General features: G+C 40.6%; 1 protein-coding gene across 2 annotated transcripts; it reads right to left on the bottom strand.

Annotated features, from left to right (window-relative positions):
* Nucleotides 1-166: 166 nt before the first annotated feature.
* dab2 (DAB adaptor protein 2) lies at nucleotides 167-11186 on the bottom strand. 2 transcript variants are annotated; one of them, XM_071915159.2, is made up of 15 exons: nucleotides 10994-11186; nucleotides 7144-7416; nucleotides 6808-6947; nucleotides 6577-6675; nucleotides 6274-6405; nucleotides 6081-6164; nucleotides 5841-5867; nucleotides 5710-5760; nucleotides 5510-5572; nucleotides 2794-3420; nucleotides 2045-2153; nucleotides 1154-1816; nucleotides 840-1039; nucleotides 622-714; nucleotides 167-528 (listed from the first exon to the last, which is right to left on the bottom strand). In XM_071915159.2, the coding sequence occupies exons 2-14, from the start codon at nucleotides 7286-7288 to the stop codon at nucleotides 640-642; spliced, it is 2415 nt and encodes an 804-aa protein (XP_071771260.1). In that variant the 5' UTR covers nucleotides 7289-7416; nucleotides 10994-11186; the 3' UTR covers nucleotides 167-528; nucleotides 622-639. The 2 variants fall into 2 exon arrangements, with proteins under 2 accessions (XP_071771260.1, XP_071771262.1); XM_071915161.2 differs by lacking the exon at nucleotides 2794-3420 and having other exon boundaries at nucleotides 10994-11181.
* Between the last annotated feature and the right edge of the window lie 13946 nt (nucleotides 11187-25132).

Raw genomic sequence — 25132 nt, 5'->3', positions numbered from 1 at the left:
TAGCTGAACCAGATATTTCTGTTTGACTGTTGGACCTCCAGTGGATTGCAATCTGTTTATTCACAAGCTGACGCTCAGGCAAACCCAAACAGAATGTTGTGGATTTTACATGCTGAAGAAAAAAAGAAAACCCAATCGGTCTGATAAAATTCACCACAAAGCAGCATTATGATTGTATTATTTTATTTCTCTGTTTAATATAGACAGTATCAGCATTGAACATCTTTGGACATATGCCTTCTCTCCCACCTTGACGCCATCTTTATTCCTTCAGCAGATCATGACGAAACATTTACTTTTACTTCTAAATCAGTGGTATTCAGCAATAAGAAAACTACTGATTGGATAGAGAAAAAAACATCATAGTTTAAAAAAAAAATCGATGTTTTAAAAGAGAGGTGAGAACTCGTGGGTGCAGGGTAAGAGTTAGAAGAGTTGATCATTTGGATTGTCTTGCGCATGTTGTAGCAGCTGGTTCCAAAGATGCCACTTGATGGTGAAGATCTCTGCTACTCCATTCAAACTGTCCTGTGAGTGCAAAAGAAAAAAATGGTAAAAATGCTGTATACATAGATGAAGACAGTTTAGGAATATACATACATGAACAAAAAAAGCACTTACTTGTGGACAAAGTTACGGTCAAGCAAAGGGATTTCCAAAAGGGTCCCCAAAAGCATCCGAGGAACCAGAAGTCTGAACGGCAGGAGTGCTTTGCTATAAGATTGAGAAAAAGGGCAAAATGAATTAGAATGCAGACAGACATTAACTACAGGGTTTACAGTATCATTGTTAGATGCTGGATATAAATGTGTGACTGTCTTTTGTGTTACTCTCTATACCATAGCTATGGGTGGTGCTCCAAAGAGACTGGGATTTGGAGCCCCAAATGCTTCATCAAACATGTTCTGATTGAGGCCTTGTCCTGGGGCTGGAGCTGAACTGTTTGTGACTGGAGTAGGGGAGAAGGCAGCGTCTAGAAGGCCAGGGTTAGGGCTTGGAGCTGGGACAGCAGCAGGAGCAAGGGCTGGTTTAGGAACATCTAAATAGCCATATGACAGAGGTCACATTTAGCGACAAATCTCACGATCATATACACATTATTAATTCCCCAAATTTTCACAAGTATTACTGGTTTGCCTAGCTGGTGGTTTACCATTGACAACAGTTGAGATTTGATTGATGTCAAAGTCGTCATGATCTGCAACATCCTGAGGCAAGCCCACTTTACTGGAAAAGTACTGATCAAATGCCCCCCCTTCATTGCTGCTGGGGGCTGGAGCGGAGTTGAACCCTTGTTCCCCTTTCCTCGCTGGGATGGCAGGGGGCTTGGCAATCTGGAAGTCCTTGAACATGTCCTTTCCAGTCTTCTTCTCCTTATCTCCAAGGGGGTCCAAAGCTGTGAAGGCACTGTTCTCCACCTTTTGAGGGGCCTCCTTAACAGGCGGCCTAGGAGGGGGCCGTGGAGGACCCTGGTGCTCACCCATTCCATGGAACAGGCCAGGCTGGAAAGGGTTGGTCACGGGGGGCTGACCCCAACCTGGAGCACCAAGTGACCCGGGTTGTGGAGGCTGGCCCCAGTTGAGAGAGGGCGGGGAGAGAGGTGGGGGACCAAACTGAGATGGCACCTGCTGGCCCCAGGCTGTGGGTGGTATGGGCGGGGCACCAAAAGCAGATGGCTGTGGGAAGGCGGGGCCTGGGAGTGTCACTTGGGAGACGCCTCCTGGCATGGAGTACATGGAGTGTACAGAGGTGGAGGCTCCCCACATGCCTGTACCAGGGACAGAGGTGGTAGCCGGAGGACCTAACTGAAGATTCCCTGAAGATGAAAAAGTTGGGATAAAACATTTCAAAGGCAATGAAATCTAAAGGCTTAAGTATGTTAGCACATTGTTATACCCTCCTGGACTGCATCTGAATATATGCTTTAAACACAAAATCCCCTTTTTTTGTAGATGCCACATTCCACATTTTATATCCAACCCATAAGCATGAATACAAACAGGGTACTGTCATTATTTTGAGATGCTAGTCTAAACAGTGTTACCCAGAGCAGCTATGGACGCGGCAGCAGAGTTGGCAGGTGGACCAGGTGACCCCTCAGTCTGACTAGGAGCAGCAAACAGGTCTGCCCCAAATAGGTCACTTGATGTAGACTATTCATAGAAAATAAAAGAAAACTATGAAATTATGTTGCAACCACATTTGCTACAAAGGTAAAGGGAAAACAAAGGGAATGATTGTTTACATGAAGACAATTTATAAACTACATAGATTTAAGAATTATTAAGAATTATTGTACCAATAATGTATTGTGATTATGTCAGAAATAAATACTATTTTACTTCAATAATGATAAAGATGCAAACATCCCCACTTACCACCTCTTTATTCGCTGAAGCATGAAAGTTATAAAATAGCTTATGAGTAGAGATGACAAAGGGAATAGAGTTCATTGTTCAGCAGGTCAGTCAAATTGTCCTACATTCAAGCCAGTTAGAGAAGCATGTGAACATCAGTGCATGCAGTTAGAAGCCCATTAATATTAGAGACAGGTAGAGACAGAATGAAACACACAACAAGCCCTTTGCTGTAATTCTAATTTACAGGCCTCATATCTTATCTAAGCCCAATGCAAACTCTGGCATTTCCCCTCAGACAACAATATACAGTCCCAGTGCTCAGAAAGGGAGATGTTAGGAAACCAATTATGGTTTGGGAGGTGTGCATAAAAAACTCACTCTTATGCATCAGACATGCAACATTACTATGATGCAGCTAGCTATGGAGTTTCACCTTTGCACTCCTTCGACCTCGTCCAGCCTTAGTGTTCTGTGGAGGCGGGCTAATGACAACCGAATCCTTGCAACGAGTCATTGGGGGCGGTGGGTCATGAGTTATGTCATTAGAGGGGGGGTCATTTTTCAGAGACGTGTCAAAAAATGGGTTTTGGATTGAGAGAACTGGTCCAGAATCATTCCCCTCCACCATGGTAATCTTGTTCCCTTGAGCCATTGTGCCTCCTAGTGGCCACTGGCCATTACTGAGGGCGAGGATCATGGTCTTATTGGATAACCCATTCATCTGCTGACTGAGGTGGTCAGAGTCTCCATTCAGACCACCATTCATGATTGTCTTACTAATGCTGGCAACAGTGTTCTCTAGGCTGTGATTGGTGGCGGTGAGAGAGATCTGAGAATTATAGGGTGCTGATTGGGTGGGTGATTTGGAAAGGGGGTCATCTCTGAAAGGGTCAGTGTCTGGGGTTGGAAAGAAGCCAAATGTTGAGGAAAAGGGGTTCTCTGTCTGGGGAGATGTCCAAGGGTTAGGGGCACAGGAAGTGACAAAGGGGTTTCCCTTTATACAATTCTGATTGCTGTCAACTTCAGCAGACAAGTCCAGCAAGAGAATATCATTAGATTCCTGGTTAACATGAGAAGGAGAGTGGGAGAGAGAAAAGACAGATTTATAAATCAGTTCTGTTGGAGGAGATAAGCAATTGTTAACAAAATGCAAAATGAATCACATGGTGTGAAAAGACATGATAATTTAAAGCTGCTACATGTAGAATATTTACCTCAATATATCATTCTCAGATTAATTTTGATAGCATTGTATGATGGCTGTGGATAAATGAGACCATCACGGTGAAAATTGGTATATTCTACGTGTTGCTTCCTATGATTTTATTCTGTGTCCCTGGGTACGATTTCCTGCGAATTGTGCAGGACTGACTTACGGCACAAAGGAAACCAAAACAGGAGGAGGACTACCTCACTTTGAATGAACAGCATGAACCTACTCAAAATGGCAGATGGTGGAACCATTGCAAAAACACCATACCCAACAGCTGTACCCTCTTCAGTAAAATGCAAAAAGAAGCCTTTGATGAAGGAGGCAAAAAGAGCAAAAAAGGAGAGTGACAGAGCCCGGGGTAGACCAGAATAAACCTCAACCGGACGTTCACTAGCTGAAGGGGTTGAAGACCGACACTGAGCTGGCTTTCATTCTACTTGACAAGCTAGTGATATAACAATAAGTCAATCAAAATCTGTTACCAATGCTTTACAATCAACTCTGTGGGTGATCTCGGATAGAATGGTCCTTCCACTGTTTTCCATGGTAATTTGGCTAGTACTGAATAAAATGGCAATTGTGGAACTTTAAGGGTTAATTGCTATGGTGACAACGCAAGTCTGGGCTTTAAGGCCGTAAAGACCGTCAGATGTGTCTGTTGCATAAATGCTTAGCAAATTGTCAAAACTCAACTGAAAGCTGTCCTAATGGTACACATAAAAATGGCCGCTGCTCTGACTGTCCTGGAACGTTGATTTGAATGAGAATGACTGTTCTATCAAGTTCTGTGGTTTCTAGTCTGTGCACAATGGCATAGATTACTGACGTCACACATACCTGTTAGCTCACAAACACCAATGTAGCTACTTGAGCTGAAACAATTCCAATCACTGAGTGAACATGTAACTAATACGAACATTTTACATAAACTAAGTATTGCGTTTATTGGAGCGATGATGCTTCCTTGATCAGTGTAGCCAAACTACGAAGCTGAATAGTAATGCCGGGCCTAATTTTCCAGCGTTAGCTTGTGAGCTAACATTAATGTTTTCCATCAGCAGCAGTAGCTTGTGATTTTGGCTATGTCCACTATGGCCACAAAAAATGTGCTTCCTGGAATTCCTGAAAACTTTTTCATGGTACAATGCTGATGTCAGAAACATACTGAGACATGTACTGAAAGACTTTTTGAATGGGATTACTGGTAGTTGATGGGGGAAAGCAACTGGTGGGTGGTAGTTGACAGTGATGTAAAACACTACCACTAGGGGGGTCGCCAAAGTCATCAAATTTCAAATTCTACTGGTAGCAGCTTGAAGCAGGATTGATGAACAGCATTGAGATCAATAAACAGGGACCAGAAACTCAATTCTTAAAAGATTCTTTAGATTCAAGTCTACAGTGGACTAAATTATCAAATTGGATATACTCATAATTCATATTTATACACAAAAATGATGGTCTTTATAGAATTGAGTTTGAGATCAAAAACGTGGAATGATTTGAGGAGTGCTGAAGTTATGCAGTGGAGCCATGTTTTTTTTTCAGAAAGACATACAAAATCACATTTTTGACAACAGGCAACATTCAGTAAATGATGACTGCTATTATTGCACTCAACAGTAGTATTACTCAACTTTGAGTTTACAAAGCAGTTTAATCACCAATGAAAACAAACACACTAGATGAAAATAGGCTTGTTTGATAAAAGACTTTTGTCCAGAACAGTGAATGACTGTTGTACAGCCCTGTAATTATAAACAAGTGCTATTTTCTGAATGTGATAATACAAATGTATAAGGAGAAAAACTAAACCATACCTAACTATGCCAAAATAAATGCCATACACCTCAGTGACTAGGTATAATTCCACTATATGGAATATCCCAGATAAAGGGAGCAACATTTTACTAAGACACTATGGCAACACACTTACAGTTGGAGCCTGGATGTCTGGAGGGGTTGACATATCGCCAAAGAGGTCAAGCTGCTCCACTGGCTGGACGTCAGACAGGGACAGAAATGGATTTAACCGACTATTACTCGGGCAGCTCAATTCAACCAGACAATCAATGGAATTTTATTCATAGCGATAAATGATGAAAGTCACAAACGCAACAGAGCAGAAATCCTTACTTGGGCAATTTTTGCTTCACCACCAACACTTTGCGAGGCGTCACTTCCATTCTGAAAATAAAATGCAAAACCAGAAGGTTAAATGTTGACTTTGGGGAACTATTTGAACAAATCACCATGCAAGCGCTTACCTCAACTACTGCGCTGCCATTTTCTCCCTGTAAACAGATGTAGACAGTTCATGATTATCCTTCTTTTCTTAATTTACTGAGGGCGTGTCATGCAGGAAAAAAAACTTTATTTCAATGGAAAGTCTCATGGTGTGATTCTGTGAAATAGCACAGGGAGGCAGTGTTGACATTCAGTAGGTAGTTTATCTGCCTTTCAGAAAAAGGTATTTCCCTGTTTCAAGTCAAATGACTATCAGTTACCTTCTGTGAGGACTCTGCCTCTTTCTTCCTCAGGTTGAAGATGACCTGGAAGAGATCTTTCAAATCAATGACCAGGGGTTCTGCCTGTATGGTGACAAAAAGATAGAAAACATTAAGTCCTCTCAATTTTGTCCATTCGATTTTGTTGTTCATTGTGTGTGTGTGTGTGTGTGTGCGTGCGTGCATGTGTTACCTGTTGTCCAGTCTTTATGGCGAAGAACTGATGCTGTCCTTCTGCTCCGCACACATAACCAAATGCCCTGTTATCTGTTACATCTCTGGCAATGAAGGAGATCTTATTCACCACATGTTCATGTTCAATCACCTGAGTGAAAAGGACAGAGTTTTTATTAGCAAGACAAATAATATAACGTGCCTTGTTTACACTTTAATACCCTGTGGTGTTCTTCACTTATATACTTCCACCTGGAATCTAATAAACTCTACAATGTGATTTGAATATAAAGGAATAAATACAAAAGGTGGCTGAACTCACTCCTGACTTCTCATCAATGATCTTGATGCCTGACATGGAAATGTTGATCCAGATCCTCTGTTTGTGTTTACCTTGGGATCGAGCAGCTACTGCCATGCCCTGGATAACAGTATGACAACAGATACAATGAATGTGCACTATTTTATTTATAGAGTCTTTTGTGAGTGATCAAAAAAAGGGATGACTAGTGATTTAAGAATTTCACTCCCTCTTCACAATCCCAGGTCCCACCTTAAGTTTCATCATGGAGTCCTGGCTCATCTTGTCTCCTCGGGCCTCTGGGACATCATCAATGCCAATCAGCTTGGCCTTGTACCTCACGCCATCCCCTTGAAACCTGGCCAGCAGGTAGTCATCTGTCTTGTCAGTGACTATAAACATTAAAAGAAGACTGTTTGACTTGAAATATGGTGGTGAAATATTATTTAATAGCATTGTGTGACTATCGCATAATAAAATAAAATATGATTACTACTAGACTCTATTAAGATTAAATGGTCAAATCCACTGCTGTTAACGAGGTGAATCATTTTCTATGGTACAATAATTAGGTTTCGCATTACTCACCTTTCTTCTTCTCTTTCTTGAATGGGGTCTTGGATGTGGCTGTTGCAGGGGAGGTGGGACTGCTGGTGGAGGGTAAGGCTGTAGAAGGGGAGGGGATGCTGGGATCAGCAGGCACAGGCGTGCTGTTCTCCACCTCTGAAGACATGGTGCGGGGTGAGCCTCGCGGGACGAGCAGGCAGACAGGGGTGAACCAGGCAGCAGCTCCGTGTTCAGGGGCAGGGAGGTCAACTGAGCAGAGGAGTCTCAGTGCTCACACATGCTCTTCCAATTTGTCTAGGACAGAGAGAGTGGAGTGGGACAGTTTATAGGGTGTGAGAGAAAAGGGGAGAACGAGGAGGAGACAAAATGTTAGTATACAGTTTTTGCTGTTGTAGATGGGAAACGGATATGGACCTTCAGGGCTATATTAAAACACTTTACAATGTCAATCTACTTTCTGCCTACTAGAAAGGTTATGCAAGTGGCTACAGAAAGATTTTGTGCACATTATGAACAATCGTATTCCTTTAATGATCCACAGTGAAGGTTTACAACCACAGAAACTCCAAATGACCCATAAAACATTATGTCCTCATAAGGACACAGAAAACACCCCTACCACACATTTCTAACCCTGTTTCACACTTGCTATGCTAATTGTGCAGCCCTGTAAAGATCCTGCACATAGTCACATCTGCACAAATCTATTGTGCCTACGAGAATTATCTTTCCATTGAACTGTGTGTTGTACTTATTTAAGCAGTGTATTAGGGTGGGGGTATCACTATAGCTGTATAGATGGCCTACATTAGGAAAACAGTTACTGTTCAAATCATATTGCCACATCAGTCATGTGATCCATTCGGCCCATAATAACTATCAGAGAGTGGTGCTAATTGTGGTTTGCCCTCAGACTGGCAACAAGTTTATCATTTGCACTATCTTCATATCAACAATAACATCCGCATCAATTATCTCTGCTTCCGTTCTAGGCATCGTTCAAGCACAGCTCAGCAATTAATGTGCAGAAGATAAGAGGCAATTAGAGAGGTAATCGAAAACTGCAAAAACAACAGAATTTCATCACACTGGAGCTGTAGAGCTGTGGTTCTCACACTGGGGTCCAGGGACTTTAATTAGAGATTGTATAAGAATGACTATTGTCATCCTAGTTTTCACTCTCACCACTATTATCTCCTCATGTGCCGTGTAGACAGTTCTATGATTCAGTACTAAATCAGCAACAAAATCTTCCAGTCTGGAACTAAATCTTATCAAATTGTAGCTTAATGTCTGTCTGTTTGTGGGTCCGTGAAAATAAATTATTTGAGAACCCCTGGTGTAGAGTGCCACAGCACCTGAGATTCAACTTCATCCCCTCATCTAGCTGAAGGTGTACACATTGGTTTTATTTAGGTACAACACCCACGTCATTCATTTTATTCAATTACTTCATAACCACTTCAGAATATAACAAACACATGCTTTCTGAGACTGCCACAACATTCTGACTCCCAGGTACACAGAGCTCAGTCTTAGGTGAGACAGAACTCACCTAAGACTGAACAGCAGAAACAATAACATGTATTCAGCCAGACAAAAATTACAAAATGGAGACATAGTCTACACTCTTATGTGCAGAGGGCTACTGCTCTACACAACCATCATGGAATACAACCAACAGAATAAAATTGTCTGTGTGAGACATACCTTTAGGACCCGTTCCAGAGGCTACACTGGTTGAATTGCTAGTGTGAAGAGATTGTAATTACTGTAGGACAGACCAAAGGTTGAAAATGGGCAAAGGTTGAGCAATTAAATGAAGTTAATGTTACGCTAGCCAGGCGAGAGATCCCGTGATGCCCAGCTAATCAACCACAAATGGACATTCTGGTCTTCAGAATGGTCATGGAACCAAACAATAGTTTGCTAACTCTCATCTGTAACCTCCACTTAATATATTGTCCTATGATGACTTGGAACCAGGATAAAATTAAATTAATCCAAAATTATTCAAATTGTGCTTTCATCCAGAGAAGCCAACAGAAAGAATAGCAAAAAAACATCCAGTTCAATGTTATTCTTTATGATGAAATCACTCTCACTAGTTTCCTCAGACAGATAATTTGTTAGATCTGTAAAGGAAACAGTAGCTAAAAGAGGAGGTAACAGAGATAAGACCTTTCAGGTCATTGGGTCCGTTTGAACTTTGTGCCAACAATTCCCTCTCTGTGAATCAAAGCTGGCAATATCAAACAAAGATTGACACAAGTATACAGAGATTATGCAAATGAATATCAATGCAATGCAGAAGCTTCTATCAATGTCTGTTCACTGCAGAAATCATTTAAATTGTGTAATCTTATGCTATAATAAGGTTTACATCACAAGAGCTACAGCACTAAAACAATAAAAAACTTCGTTATCCAGCTTCAGTTACAGTTTTCTAACACCATAACATGTTTTCAAGGTCTATGGTAACACTCATTTCCTGAAATACTATTATAACCTGAAAAAGGTGACTGCCTTAATTGGAGTGTAATAGACCCTTTATCACAAAATAAACAATTAAGTACTCTTACTATCAGTTATCAGATAAGACAAGGCAGCAAGCATGGCAAGCCGTATATTTTGTGCCCTCTATGGTGATATCCTCTCCCTCACCAACACACAGGCACAAACACTTGCTGTTGTGTGATAATGCCTGTAGAAACAGACCATAGCCTATAAGCACTTGTTGATGCTCAATTTAGACGGGCTTTGAAATGATCAGGTCTTCGTGACACATGATTTTAGTTGTCCAGTAACTACTGTGGTGTCAGAGTCCTAATGCCTTCCCCCCATTGAGAGATTGTGCCAAGCTAATAAAATGGGTGAAATGTCAGCAGTTCATGCACATTTGAGTTAAAGGGTGACAGTTTAATAACTAACTCGCTATTTGAAAAGGCTGTCCGTCACAGGCAGCAGAGGGAAGATGGGGCCTGGACAGGTCTATATTAGGTTACAGCTTTAGAGGGAATAGTCATGATTCCTTTACGCAGCATTACGCACGAATCAACCAATGGTCACAACACAAACAACAACAACACGCTAAATGCCGCCAGAAGATACCGAGACAACAACAAATGTAAAATCATACATGTCAGCAGAATAACTGCAGCGCAGGGAGAGAAATGTCACAATCCTCGGCTGTTGCTTTGTCAGGAAACGTAAACGACTGCACATCTGGAGGAAATCAGGGAATGACTCAGTCTGCAAGTGAATGAGATGGTGAAATACCACAGGCCCACTGCGAACCGAACACAGAGGGCATGCAAACACTTTTCATACAACGGGTTTGCAGTAAAACTAGCTTTCTGTCTTCACAGAGCCTGCACCATAAGAACTTATTGAAATATAGGCCACGGTAGGTCACGTCTCAGGATTAAATGCACGATACGTGAATAGGTTTTACAGCTAGGATTAACTTTAAGAGACAGTGACCTAAAAAAAAAACTTTCTACACGGGGAAAAAATCAAATTAGATATTTTATTATCTACGCCAACAACTGACACAGAAAGGACCGCGAAATGCCACAGAGCCACACTCAAAAATGACCAAAAATAATAACTTTACACAATTTCGCCTGAATTTCGGGTGAAGCGACGTGCCGCAGCTGGAATTCATGGAAAAATCATCGATTTGAAGTTTGTTTAAAACTTGAACTGCAACTTCCACAAAGTTACTTGTAAGTAAAGACATTCCATTCCATAAGGCAACTGACATCATTTTAAAGACTAATTTAAAACTACTACAGTAGTCCTTCAGTCCTTTGGTAGTCCTTTAGTTAATGGATGGATGCGAAATAAAGTGAATGCCACTATAACCTACCGGTTAAAAAGCGCCCAGGTTTCTTTGTAATCCTGATGTTGAAACGGTTAGATTTGTTCCAGTGATGGCTACACGTCTCCGGTGTGAATGAGAGTAAAATCAAACACAGCTTTGGGAAGCCAGCTGGAGTCAGATGTTTTCCGCTGAATGCGCCGCTATGCCGTGGACAGAAAAGGAGACGCTGCTGCTACCTCCCAGTTTAACCCTTCACTGCCCAGAGCTCTACGGGACGTCACACACTTCATGCCCCTTAAATTGAAAAGGGGCGGTCTCTTTTCTAGAAAAGGAAAAACATATATATGAAGAGAGAAATGTTGCAAGGCAAACGTATTTTAAGTGAGTCATGAAAAAGTTGGTGAGTAGGCTATAGATCAGTGTCACAAATGTAACAATATCATCATGTCCATTTTAAAGATATGCTTTGTCATAATACATTGATTCATTTGATACTTTGTCTCATATTATGTTTATACATTATAAATGATTGATTTAAAGATCATTGCCTGTTTTTATTCTGAGATGTTCGAGACTCTGTGCCTCTGTTGTGGCACAGATTTGGACATTCACACTTTGCTAAACACACGTGTTAGAGGAGTTCATCAAGACAGTACCTAATTATGGCAGGGTTAGGGTTAAAAGGAGAGATTTGATACCACAGGTTTCAACTGTATCCTGCTGTTCTTTTTTGCCCCTGTCCCACACCCTCAAATAATTTGCCTAACAAAGTAAACAAATTTACCAGCTTTCTCTTTTTCAGTTTTTTGGGATAGCAAATGTGTCAATTTAAGTCATGTTTTAAAAGAAGCCATTTGATTATTATATTGAATGAAAAGCATAATGCTACAAACATGTCACAACTGAAATGTTTCAGTGCCAGTCATTTTCTATTGTATGTTTGCAGGTTAGTGTAAGTGGTCAGCCTACCCCTACAGTGAGCTTTGATGAGGGAAAGATGAGATTGAAGTAAGGACCCTTTGTGCCCAACATTAGTGGCACAAATGTTAGTGCTCCTGGTGCAGCATCAGCAGCCGTGGAGAGCCAGCATCCATATCCCACCTTCTTCTGCCACTATGTGCGTCCACAGTAAGCAATGGATGAACTTGGAATGGAAAAATAAAATCATGTCATCTTGCAGCAATACCCAAACAGTATGTACAAAAAGCATATTACATGCCATGCCATGCGGACGGAGTGAGAGGGACAGAAGTGTCAACACTGGAGAGGAAAGCTCACAGTTCACAGCACAACTGAAAGAATAGGCACTACATTCCCTTTACTATGACCTACTCTTATAGGATTTATGGCTGAAAACAGGTGTTCTTTAAATAAATAATCTGCAACTTTTTCATATAAATAAATGCTACATTTTGCTACTCTCTGTCACCAATTAATACCATACAATAGTAATTCAGCACATTTCACAACAGTGTTTACATTTGCTGTTCTAAACACCAAGTGCCGGGTAGGACATTCCCAGGAAAAATCCTCTGCTGCACAGGAAGTGATGTGTTTTATGTTTACATAAGCAGCAACAGCAATTTGTTTGGAATAAATAGAAGAAAAACTGATGAGTTAGGATGAGCAGCGATAGCCACCATGGCAGAACAAGGATAAGGAAACGGAATAATCCCGCAAAGGATTCAACAACATCCAACAATGAAAAGCACTTTGTCTTTTGGACTGGTAGGTTTCACTATCATACAGTGACTGCACTGAGTTGCAAGTTAGCCAACTTTTGAATGACATCTGGCAATTTTTTTGTACTCACACATCAGATAAATATTTCACACTGCGTTCATCAGCTACTATTTGCTTGGGGCTATCAACTGTAATAAATAGGCAGTAATGACGTAAGTGAACAGTTATCCTGTTGTTTTACAAAACATGCTTAATATATTTATATAGTGTAGATATTACCGTCTCTCTAGACATGGCCGCTTTTAGGCACTGGCTGAAACTCTAGCATTGTGTTGTTTGTAGTCACTTCATAAGTCTCAGTAAAACAGCCCATGTTTGTTTGTTTGGGGGTGTGGGGGTGAAGTGATTGCTGGGAAATGCAATGCAAAACATCAAAGCAATGACCACCTATCTCCAAAGGTGTTGCCAAAATCAAGAAAAACAAGAAACTTGTGGATTACCACTTTAAGAGAGAAATTAGATACTCTTGTTGACATATCGAAGGGGGGCAGTAGTCTTACTAGCCATGAAATAAAAAGGGGCCCAGAATTGGTCATTGTATTGAAGTCTATTCCTAACGCTACATATACAAACCAGAATATACAGGACCAGCTCATTTGTGCACTCAGCAGTGTGGTGACTGAAACTACAGTAGACAAAGTAGGTAATTTATGGTATACACTTAAGGATGGGCAGACACCACAATAGCAGAGTTAAGCAAAGCTGGTCTGAGAACCTCAAAGATTGTAAGCCAGATACAGTCCGGAGCCTCTCTCATGTCCTCTCTTTGAAATTATGGGACATGGAGGAGTGTAAAAGTTACACTAGCCAGGAGTGATGCAGACTATGCAGGAATACTATTGTAACTGTGCCAGAAAATTGCTCTCAAGACCACCTCCAGGAAACCCCTGTTCCAAGGTCAAATCACAGGCACTGGTTTATCTAGGTCCTGACAGACGAAGCTACACAGTGGCCAGCCCTCTCCACACCGCAAGTGTCCGAGCCGTAACCAGGAAGCTGTAGTCCTCCTAGTCCTGAGTATAAGTTCCTCGGCAGGTGGCAAGGACCACGCAAACTGATGGAGCACATGGGTCCAGTCACACACCCGGTAAGGCAGTCTGAAAAGCTAGCATATTAATTTACTAATGGCATTAACCTGAACATTTCACATTTACATTTTAGGCATATAGCTGAGGCTCTTACCCAGAATGTCTTGCAGTCAGTGCACCATGAGAATAAACGTAAATTCCTAGATCAACAACATTACGAGCAACCAACTAATTTTGTGATTTGTTTTAACTTAAAGACATATTGGAGTCTGTAGAGGAACATGGGAGAGGGGGATGTGATTCAGGGAAATGTGACGTATTTATTGAGATGAGGTTATAATGGAAGAGAAGGAGTGACTGCGCTGCCCTGGCTTGGGTGAGAAGGCCATTCTACTATCAGGGAGCCAGGAGGGAGAAGAGTCATGAAAGGGTGGAGTAATGACCAGGTTACCACAGGAAAGGGGGAGCTAAGTACCCAGTAGTAGGAGAGCGCAGACCATTGGGCCGGACCATTGCTTGGTGGTATGGGCATGTGGCTCCTTTAGAAAGCTTGTATTCTAGTAGCAGGGCTTTTTAATTTGATGTGGGCAGCCAGTGGAGGGAGTTTTGGGTGGATGAGTCTAGGGGCTGAGGAGAGCACTTTGCGAGCCCAGCCAGGAAGGAATTACGGTTGTCTACATGAGGGAGGGTCTGATTCGGCAGATAAAGTGTTATGTGGCTGGGATATGGGCCTAACACAGTATCTGTTTGTCTGTGATGACACTGAGATGCTTGGCAGTGTGGGCAGGAGTCGTTGTGTTGTTATAAATGGTGAAAGAGAAGGTCTTCCAAGAATTCTCCAAGGGAAAAGAGCAACTCAGGCTTGTCAAGGTTGAGGTGGTGAGTACATTCAGCTGGAGATGTCAGGTAGGCAAGCTTAGATGCATACTTCAATCTGAGTATCATTAGCATAGCAATGGCATGAAAAGCTGTGGTTTATGATGATAGACTGAAACAATTTAGTGTAGAGAGACGAGAAGGATCCCTAGGACTTATCCCTCCAGTGGAGATCCACAGAGAGACCTGATACTAATATTGCATCATCAGACTGCAGCCTGGAGATCCTCCGGGGCCTGTCTCACGAAACGAGCTTAGTGGGTTGGCAAGCTAACTTTGGACTTAACCCTTGTTTTTCGGTCTGACGAAGATGACGATTAACTGGGGTAGATCACCATGGTAACCTATGCTGCATAGCTCTGGAGCAGGTTAAATTGAGGCTATCAGATCAGAATGTATTAAAGGTCCGCCTCCTCACCAGTCGGCGCTCTGGAAAAAGAGTCACCATTCTTACAGGATCCAGATATGAACAGAAACATTTCATTCTGACAAGTAATAAAAAGAACTGTACAGGGGGAAACTGTTGAATTAACAGATTGTAAGAAGGGCTGTTAGCAGGCGACTGTGTTTACAGACCGGTAGAACCACTTTGCTTTACATGATAATTTATTATTTATTATATATTAAAGATATAATGATGTTATTTATTAAGCTACATCAGATATAATAAATGTCTGTAGCATTTCCAGGCCAATGGGCCACTCTGGCTATAAAAGAAGACATTAGTTGACCATAGTTATGAATGGTGAATGAAAGTTACTGTTGCATATTAAGTGCTGAAATTCTGTCAAAGGATTCCCGACAGTGATTAATGCAAGACTGCACTCATATTTCATCACTGCAGCCCTGAGAACATGAGGCTGACTTTGTGAAGATGAAATGTTTTTACAGCCTCAATATGACACAATATTGTAACAGTGAGAAGAATGAACACTGTCTTAATGACAGTGATAAGAATTTCTGCATTTACACTTTTTTCCTTTAGCAGTCCTCCCTCGCCTTGGCTGCAGCAACACTGTCACTTTTCACTGTTATAATGCTGTTACCCCACTATCCTTGTTTGTCTCACCCCCTCTTGTCTTTCCACAGGCTCTGACTGATGAACACCTGCTTTGGGGAATACCCTGCTTTGAGAAGAACCTGTGTTAATGTTTGACTCCCCTCTGCCTTTTGCCCAACACACTTCAATAAAGTTATGATAATTTTAGAGCAATCTTAAACGAACTGAACCATCAGGACAAAGAAGTGATTGTACTAGGAGATTTCAATGTAAACTGGGCTGACAAGACCAACAGAAAGAGGCTCAAGGAAATAACTAGTCTATACAACTTCAACCAGATGATAAATGGTCCAACAAGATTAACTCATACAACAAAAACTCAAATTGATCTTATCTTTTGTAATAAACCTGACAGAGTAATAAAATCTTACAATTTTATAACAGGGATCTCAGATCATAATTTGACATTAAGTGCCCAGAAACTGAGTAAAAAAAGGTTTATATTTAGACATTTAAAAGACCTAGCAATATAATTTGGAAAAAGACAGTGTGTGATAACTCCACCTGATTATACTTACCCTGTTCTTACTTTAACTGAGGTTTCTGAACATGATATAATGAAAATTCTTAGAACATTAAAGAACTCGAAGGCTCAGAATGTATATGGTATTGATTCTTGCTTAATTAAGAGAAATGCAGTAATCCTATCTACCCCAATAACATGGTTGACTAACAGATCCATTAAGGAAACAGTCTTCCCTGATAGTCTGAAAACTGCCGTTATCTCTCCAATCTTTAAGGCAGGAGATCGTGGTGAACTAGCTAACTATAGGCCTATCAGTATACTTCCTATAATTTATAAAGTGATAGAGAAAGTGGTTGCGAATCAACTAATGGCCCACTTGAACTCTGGTCACCATCCACTTCATCCAATGCAGTTTGGTTTTAGAGTGAACCATTCTACTGAATCAGCAAACTGTTACTTTGTGGAAGAAATAAAAAGAATGTTAGACACAGGCGGAGTGGTTGGAGCCATATTCATAGATCTGAAGAAAGCGTTTGACACAGTCAATCATGATGTACTGCTGTCTAAATTGTCAACACATAATATATCACCAAATACAATGAAATGGATGACTTCATACTTGAACAACAGACAGCATTGCACTAGAATTAATAGACATTTATCTCCTTTCTTGGAGTGTTCCATAGGGGTTCCTCAAGGTTCCATTTTAGGCCCGCTTTTGTTTAGTATTTATAGAAATGATTTACCATCTGTTGCTCCAGAGGTTAAAATACAGATGTACGCAGATGACACAGTCATCTATGTACATGCTAAGTCTAAACATCAAGCTGCATCTGTACTCACAGTAGCAATGGAGAAAATTGTGAATTGGCTGAATCAATCTTGTCTAACACTGAATATCTCCAAAACCGTAAGTATGTTCTTTTCTATAAGAAAAAATGACACTCCTCCACCTGACATTATAGTGAAAAGACAGTGGGTGGAAGTTGTCCATCACTTTAAATATCTAGGTGTCATTATTGACAGTAACTTAACCTTTAAAAAACATTTATTAAAAAAACAATTATAGGGACTGTCAAACACAACTTAGCTCAATTCAAATTTATCCGCAACCAACTAAGTACAGATGCAGCAAAACTGTATATGCACTCTATGATACTATCCCATCTTTCCTACTGTGTCACAACTTGGACTCAGGCAAGTTATACAACTATGCAACCACTTCATAAACTCTATAAACAGACATTGAAGGTACTGGACAAAAAACCCAATTCCTATCATCATTGCAATATTATCAAGAAGTATAATCTATTGACATTTGAAAATGTTCTGTTTATGGTTAATGTCTGTTTACTATACAAGATCTTCCATGGCCTTGCCCCACCACCGCTTAAACAATTTGTAACACATTCTAATACTGGTACAATATCAACAAGATCCTCCACAAGAGGAGACTGTTATGTAAAATTTCGGTCCACAAAGTTTAGCAGGACGGCTTTCTCAGTTACAGTAAAGCATCCGAGCTGTGGAACACCTTACCGACTAGTACCAGAGAGTGCAGTACGTTTAGGAACTTTTGTATTAAATTTTGTATTTAAAAATGGTTGAAAGAAAAACAGTCCTGCAGCCATTAGTTACTGTATGTAATGACCCCATGCAATGATATGATTTCTACTTATTGCTTGTGTTTGTGTGCGTGTGCGTGTGTGTGTGTGTGTGTGTGTGTGTGTGTGTGTGTGTGTGTGCGGTGAGTGTGTGGTATGAAATGATTGATGATGTATGTGATCAAAATGTTTTATCTCATTTATTTGAATCTGTTTTTTTTTGGGGGGGGGGGGGTTTGTAATGTTTGCATTCTAGATTGTAATTTCATTGTGTCTTTTAAATTGTTTTTGGTGTGCGACTGACGACTGCACAGCTCCCACGTTGTCTACTGTTGCCTTCCGCCCAGGGACTATGGATGGAAATTAGCTTACAGCTATATCTGGCACAATATATTTATTGAGCACTGTCCCTGTCAAATAAACAAATAAATAAATAAATAAATAAGTTGTTTTGGAACTCAGAACTGTGTCATCACGCTCTGTTCTGAATGTTAGCTGTGCCCGTTGGTAGCTGACTTGCTACAGTTTGAATTAAAGAGAACTGTGGAATGTAATATTCTTCAGAAAATACAAGTTGGAAAACACATAATCGAAGCTCACACATTTATTAATATTCGACATTGATATACCATATGTGACGCCCCTCCCACTGTCTTGGAGGCTGTCCTGGCCAACCTCAGCAGACAATTGATTGACAGTGGAGGGTCGTCAGCTGATTAAGCTCACCTAGGCCCTTGGACTATATAAACTGGCCCATGTGTTCACTTTGTCTCTCCCTTCCAAAGCTGACATCCACTCAGCATCACTTCCCTTTTGGTTTGCGCCTTCAACACCACCACAGCACATCAACCACACATCCATGCACTGCTTGCATTGCTGACCATGCTGATCTACACACTCCATTGTTAATTTGTGTTAACCTTAGTTTTAATAAATTATGTTTGTTTTAAGTAAACCTCTTGCGTGGACTCCCTCCTTGTCACATTCCCTGAGCCAGTTTGTGACACATAATATCAACAGCCCCCCAACTGCCTATCGTGGGGTCCACTGACATCCCAAACATTGTGAATTGAAGCTTTGAAGCTTTGTTTTTCCTGTCTATCAATTCATAATAAAGAAAGTGCAAAGTGCAAAGGGGTCATTGCATTTTGCATGGTTGACTGTAGGCTTGTTCAAGATTTGGTGTGTTTTGTGTAAAAGGAGAGAACCGATGGGAACCTTGGGTATTCCTGTGTGACTATGATGTTGTCTGTGCAGTGATAGAGACTTGCATGTTGTAGATTGCTAGCTGAGCAATGGAGGCATTGGAGAGAAAAGGACAGAGGAAGGACGTCCTTCCTGGCTCTGTATCCTGTGTTCTGCTGACAGAGGTTGTTATTTAAGAGATGAGCCCCTCTGAAGCCAGATTATTGACACGCTGAGAAAGAGCCTCTTTTCCTCTCCTGTGATCAACCACTGGATTGCACTGCCAGCTAGGAATATTGACTACAAATTTACATTTTGCTTTTTGTTGCATATATCAATGCAACAAACTATTGTTTAAAACATTTTTTTAGGTGAACAATATTCATGGTGCTTAACAATATGACATATAATAAACAATACAACCAGTGACACAAATATACATTTCTATAGATAAGACCTGGTGCTCTCATAGCCATTAGATCATTCACCTATCCCCTCCTGCCCCCGTGGTCCAGGATCATCTGATGATGTTTGGTTAAAATTCTAGTTCCCTATTCCTCTGAATGTGATTCACTGTCTGTTTTGATCACACCCAACTCAACAGCACACTTGCCTAGTAGGACACGTCGGACCATGATCATACTAGTTCCTCATCTGGAACTTAGGGTCATGGAAGCAGGAGAAATTTGGGTAAAAATAAAAATATGAGACACCCTATTTCAGAGAAGAGACAACTGTGTTTGATCAGAAGGCACAAGTCAGCACAGTCAGTAGCACATAAGAGGATTTAGTTTTATGATAGCATTGCTGACAGAGAAGATCTAAAGGGAAGTGTCCTTTCCTCAGTTTGTCAGGAAGGCCACGATCCAAAGATCAAGCGTTTAGGGCGTGAATCCTGGAACTGGCTGCCACCACAGCCTGGACCTAAGGGAACCACTTATCTCCAGTCCATAATTGAGGTAGTCTTCGATTGTGTCCTTTCTGTTCCTCTCTGTTCTTTTAACTCTTAAATGCCAATGCAGTTGTTGCTCCTATCGTTGCTGTATCGCACTAACCCTAACCCTGAAAATGCGACATAAAGCAGTACTGGCAATGAAGGAAGCAACCTCATCATGTTCTGGCGCACTTGATGAAATTTCCACAGCATTCAGTACGATATGACATGTCAGCATGGTCATAGATGCTCATTCTGTGTAAATGACAATAAATCAGTGTCTGAATTATACCCACACAGTTAACCCCCCAAAAACAGGAAGTCTTTCTAGTCAGGAGAAATATTGGCCAAGCACCTCACCTACCCTCTGGCTTCCTGAGAAAGCTGGGAGGAAACTGCCGAACCAGTAAAAGTGGTGACTTCAGCACATATTTGTGCCTCTCAAGCGGGCCATGACCAAATAGCCCCTAGACTACCCCTCCTCTGCTAGCTGCCATTTATCAAGGCCAGGGAAAGAGACAGGAGAGGGCAGCCCCCAGATTGACGGTGGAGACATCAGGGAATAGAGTTTGACTTATGTTTAAGTCAAACTCTGCTGACTTAACTAAGTCAGCAGAAAATATCTGTCAACATGGCCAGAAATTTTGAAAATTCATATCAGTTTTGCTCTCTGAAATGAACAAATTAAGACATGTGAGAGCCTCTCACCATTGACAAATGTATGTATTATGAATAATTATGAATGATTTGATCCATAATCTTGATTAAGTGAGTCCTGTCTACTTCTAAATTCAGTACTGCTCCTATCTCTCTACACGGGACACTCTTCTGTTTTCCCTTTTTTGAAATTTACACTCACTACACTCCCTCCTTTTGAAGAACAAAGTTTTGCAGACTCAGCAAACGCCTCTAGAATCACATGACGGATCGTTAGGTGCAACAGTCTGAAACTTCCTGTACATTGTGCAAGGCTTGCTTTAATTTATTCATAAAACAAAACACTGTGCCACATGTCAATGAAAGAAATTAATCCAGTGTATACTGTTATTATCTCAAAATTGATGTGTTCTTTAACTCTAGATAATTAAACTGTATGTGAATATAAAATGTAGCCATATCATACTCTGCAAACACATTCCCCAGCTGTCTTATTTCTTATTTGTCTTATGTTGCCATCTTGTGGCCATAGTGTTACACTGAAGCATCACTCCACAGACCTGAGCAGCAGCAACCCTTAGGGGGAGCGCAATCTCACCAGATAAGAAAGGCCCAAGCTAAGCTGTTTGGTGATGCTTGTTAAAGTCAACTAAACACACACACACACACACACACACACACACACACACACACACACACACACACACACACACACTCCACTTGATATCCAAAGGTTAACGTTAAAAAAAGTTGATTTTAAGTAAATGTACAAATGTATCATGCATATTGCTCTTGATGAAATTACGATTGTACAAACACACACAAACACAACCTTTTCTCTCTCTCTCTCTCTCTCTCTCTCTCTCATACACACACACACACACACACACACATTCACACACAGCATAATGAGAAGTCCATGTGAAACAAAAGGTTTTCTCTCTTTTCTTCTTAGTTTTGATAGCCCATTCAGTATTTCACATGGTTGCTTGATGACCTAAATGTTCCATGGACTTAATCTTGTCAATGTGTTACGATGGTTGAAAAAGCCTCCTTAAATATTTACTTTGCTTTCCTGTAAACCTGCCTGGATTCTTGCATAATACTGGGAATACAGAAACTAACAAATTGTTCACAATGAAAATAACTAAAGTCAAGCAAAAACTCAAACTACAAACTAAAGCTTTGAAAAGACAAATTCATGAAACTACAGCATTATTGAATAAAATAACCCCCAACAGAGAATTCACGTATGATATCCCTCTGATCATGGAGGGGTCAATTTATGAACATGAACAACTCTTTCCTAAACCCAGCAACCAGAGAACCAATCCTCTAAAATGTGATATCAATAAAATACCTTGGGCCTCATGTATAAACAGTGCGCATGCACAAAAAGAAAGGGCACAAGTTTCAAAAAACAAACTTATGTATCGTTTTGCATGATTAAATGAGGGGGTGGGAAAAATAATGGAGAAACCATATAAGAAAAAAACTCTGAAGTAACTAAATCACTATTACAAAGGCAGATACATAGACGAGTCATATTCAGTTGAATGCCAATTAGCAGTATGTGTCAGCTTTAAAAGAGGTCTGATAATCCCATCTTTTATATGTGAGTTTTCAAAACAACATGAGGTAACTAACAGTTCCAAAGTGGCCGGGGGAACAGTCTCAATAATCTTGACAACATATTCCGAACACAGACAAACTGCATTGGCAAAGAGGAACAGTAGTCAAGGTACAAATTAACACAGAGTTGAATCAACACCTCTGTGACACACTACAAAAAGTTAAAGCTGGTATAAAAGCTGGTATTTATGGCAGGGCTGCCATTCAGAAACCACTTCTATCCAATGCCAGCGCACATAGACACATAACCTGGTGCAGCCTGGAACAATGGAAACCTGGGAGGGTTTATGTATGGAGAAAGCCAAAGGATGCTTTCAACCAATAATGCCAATTGCTAACTGTTACACATGGTCCTGGATCTGTAATGGTATGGGCAGGTCCGATGACGGCACCACTGCTCGTATAATGGCCAAGAAATATGCTGCCATTTACAGAACCAGGTGCACCCTGTGGTGCAAACACTCTAACCTCATGATGATTCCATATTCCAAGATGATAATGCTTCCATACACACTGCTAAACCAATTCATGAGTTGTTTCACCTTCTATGGCCTCCCTTACCACCACATCTAAAAATCATTGAGCATTTATGGGAGGTTGTGGAGCACAGAGTGCAGAGTAGATTTCTTCCTCCTTCACCCCTCAAAGAACTGAAGGATTTCTTTTTTGAAGAATGGTCCAAAATCCCACTACACAGAGTTTAGGACACATGACAGCCTTCCAAGGAGGATTAAAGCTGTTCTGAAGGAAAATGGTGGTTCTAGTCCTTATTAGGTACTTGATACTTATATCAAGTACTCCATGTGCTCCAATTTCCTCCCTCATTCCAAAGACACACAAGTCATTTAGATTGAACACTAAATTGCCCATAGGTATGAATGTGAGTGTCTGTCTGTCTGTGCTAACCTTGTGATGAACAATGACCTGCCCAGGGTGTCTCCCTGCCTTCCACGCAATGCATGCTGGGATAGGCTCTAGCCTCCCATGACACTGAAAATGATCAAGTGGGTGGAGGAAATGAATGAATGAATGAATGAATGATAAACTATCTTGCCTGTTGCCTTATAAACCCTGGCTGTCACAGCTACATGCTTTTGTATGTAGCACTGGCAATGTGTCCTCATTGGAAATAATGTACACCTTACTATAATATCTAACCAGGCTTGAACATTTGCAAACAAAGACTTCAGCATCATCCAATCAGAAACAACAAAAAAATATCAGGTGACCAATCTCTTCTCCAAAACTTTGTCAACTTGCTGCTTGCAACAATGTAATGTGATCATTCTCCTTGTTGGTCCCAAGACCAAACGAGATCTTATTCTCCCCAAATTAGGCAATCTGACACCTCAGACCCAATAACAAGTATGAAGTTTTAGACTCTGATTTTAATTTCAAAGCACATTTTAATTATTTGCCCAAGACTGCCTTTTTTCATTCACGTAATATAGTAGTACATAATACTTATTGCACATCACACACAAAATTTGTCCCAAATTTGCCCTAAATATTTGCCCATGTATCATCACGTTATGGTTTGTCCTATTGCTGTAGTAGTAAACTAACATTTCCACTGCATAAGAATCACAGGTTAATTATAGGATGCAAGAGACTGTGTTCTATATATTAGTCATACCGCTGGATGAAACAATGGTGCTGCTAACAAATATTTAGAATGCCAAACATGTGCCAATGACCATGGTATAACCTGGAACATTGTATAACCATGGTTCACTATTTAGGGTGTAAACATTATAAATGGATTCTGCTTCATGTCACGTGCTTATTGGCCCCTGAATCATCTATTTGAACAATTTACACCTTTTTGAGTATTATATCACTTACGTATCATACTAGTCTTTTACCTTTGATCTTCAGTACTAGATGTAATGTGGAATCAAAAAACTACAATCTGTGAGCTCCTATATTTCATTGTAGTGTCATAAATAGGACAAGGTTGGAAATTTGACACTTGTGGATTTAATTAATCAATTTACATTTACATTTGATTATTTGAGTTAGTCTTAGCTGCTTTTTGAATATAGAAACACCAGTTATGGATTCTTCCATCACTGTCTGAAATGAAAGTTTTTTCTAGAGTAATTGCCAATATAGCAACAAAACTGAATGATTTATTTGTTATTACTGTTAAAGGTTGACTGCCACAACACTGTTAAAATATAATTTTGCCATTAGTATCTATTAGAGACCTACAGCTTTTTACATTGACTTACTGTGGAAGAAAATTCAACATATGTATTAACAGCTGAACTGAGGTCACCTCAGGGAATGTAAGGTTTCATGATGTATGGCCACCTCACTGTAACCCTTGTGTGATAACTTACTATGCCAGAGGTCTCGTTGTCAGAGTGGCTCCTGGATGTCTCCGAGATGTCTATGGAAGCTCTAACTTAAGAGATAACATGTCTTGCTTATACTCTACTTTGGTGACCTGTTCTAATGTCAGCACATTCTGTACGTCCCTGGAAGATACACAAAGGACTGGTTCAATCTCTTTCTCTTTGAAGAAGTGTATGTAGCCTCCTGCTGTGTGCATCTCTTCCTCTCATGAGACTCCTTTTAATAAATATATATTCAAGTAAGACGAACCTCTGACTCCAGAACATTTCTTCAACACTTACTTGACTACTCCTCTTCAGTCATGTGCTAGTTGGCATGTCTATCTGTATGTCAATCTATTTGTTTGGTTTTTCTGTCGGTGTATTTGGTTCTGCATCACTCAGGCATGGATGAGCAGATTGAGATGGGATGATTTACAGGCATGATGAAAAGAAATCATTTCCCACTTACTTTTATTGCTTTTTATCATGGAATTGGAGAGGCTTCGCTCGCACCTTGAAGAGCAAAATTGGTTGAATGAAGTGTTTCAATTCAAACAACACTGCAAACTCTAGCTGGAGTTTCCAAGCACTGAATCAACATTACTGCACCTGAAATCCAAACTATTGATTTTCAACAAGGTCCTCTTTCAGTTGGAT

This window comes from Centroberyx gerrardi, chromosome 2 (assembly GCF_048128805.1).
Source record: "Centroberyx gerrardi isolate f3 chromosome 2, fCenGer3.hap1.cur.20231027, whole genome shotgun sequence".
NCBI classification, from domain to species: Eukaryota; Metazoa; Chordata; class Actinopteri; order Beryciformes; family Berycidae; genus Centroberyx; species Centroberyx gerrardi.
Note: the sequence above shows the minus strand (reverse complement) of the source record. Positions and strands in the feature narration are given on the sequence as shown.

Bases quoted from the DNA above. Each gene is read 5' to 3' on its own strand.
- dab2 (XM_071915159.2), bottom strand. From the start codon at position 7,288: ATGTCTTCAGAGGTGGAGAACAGCACGCCTGTGCCTGCTGATCCCAGC. The intron at 1,817-2,044 runs GTAACACTGTTT...TTTCATCTTCAG, and splicing joins CGCGTCCATAGCTGCTCTGG to GGAATCTTCAGTTAGGTCCT. The intron at 715-839 runs GTATAGAGAGTA...TCAATCTTATAG, and splicing joins GAGCACCACCCATAGCTATG to CAAAGCACTCCTGCCGTTCA.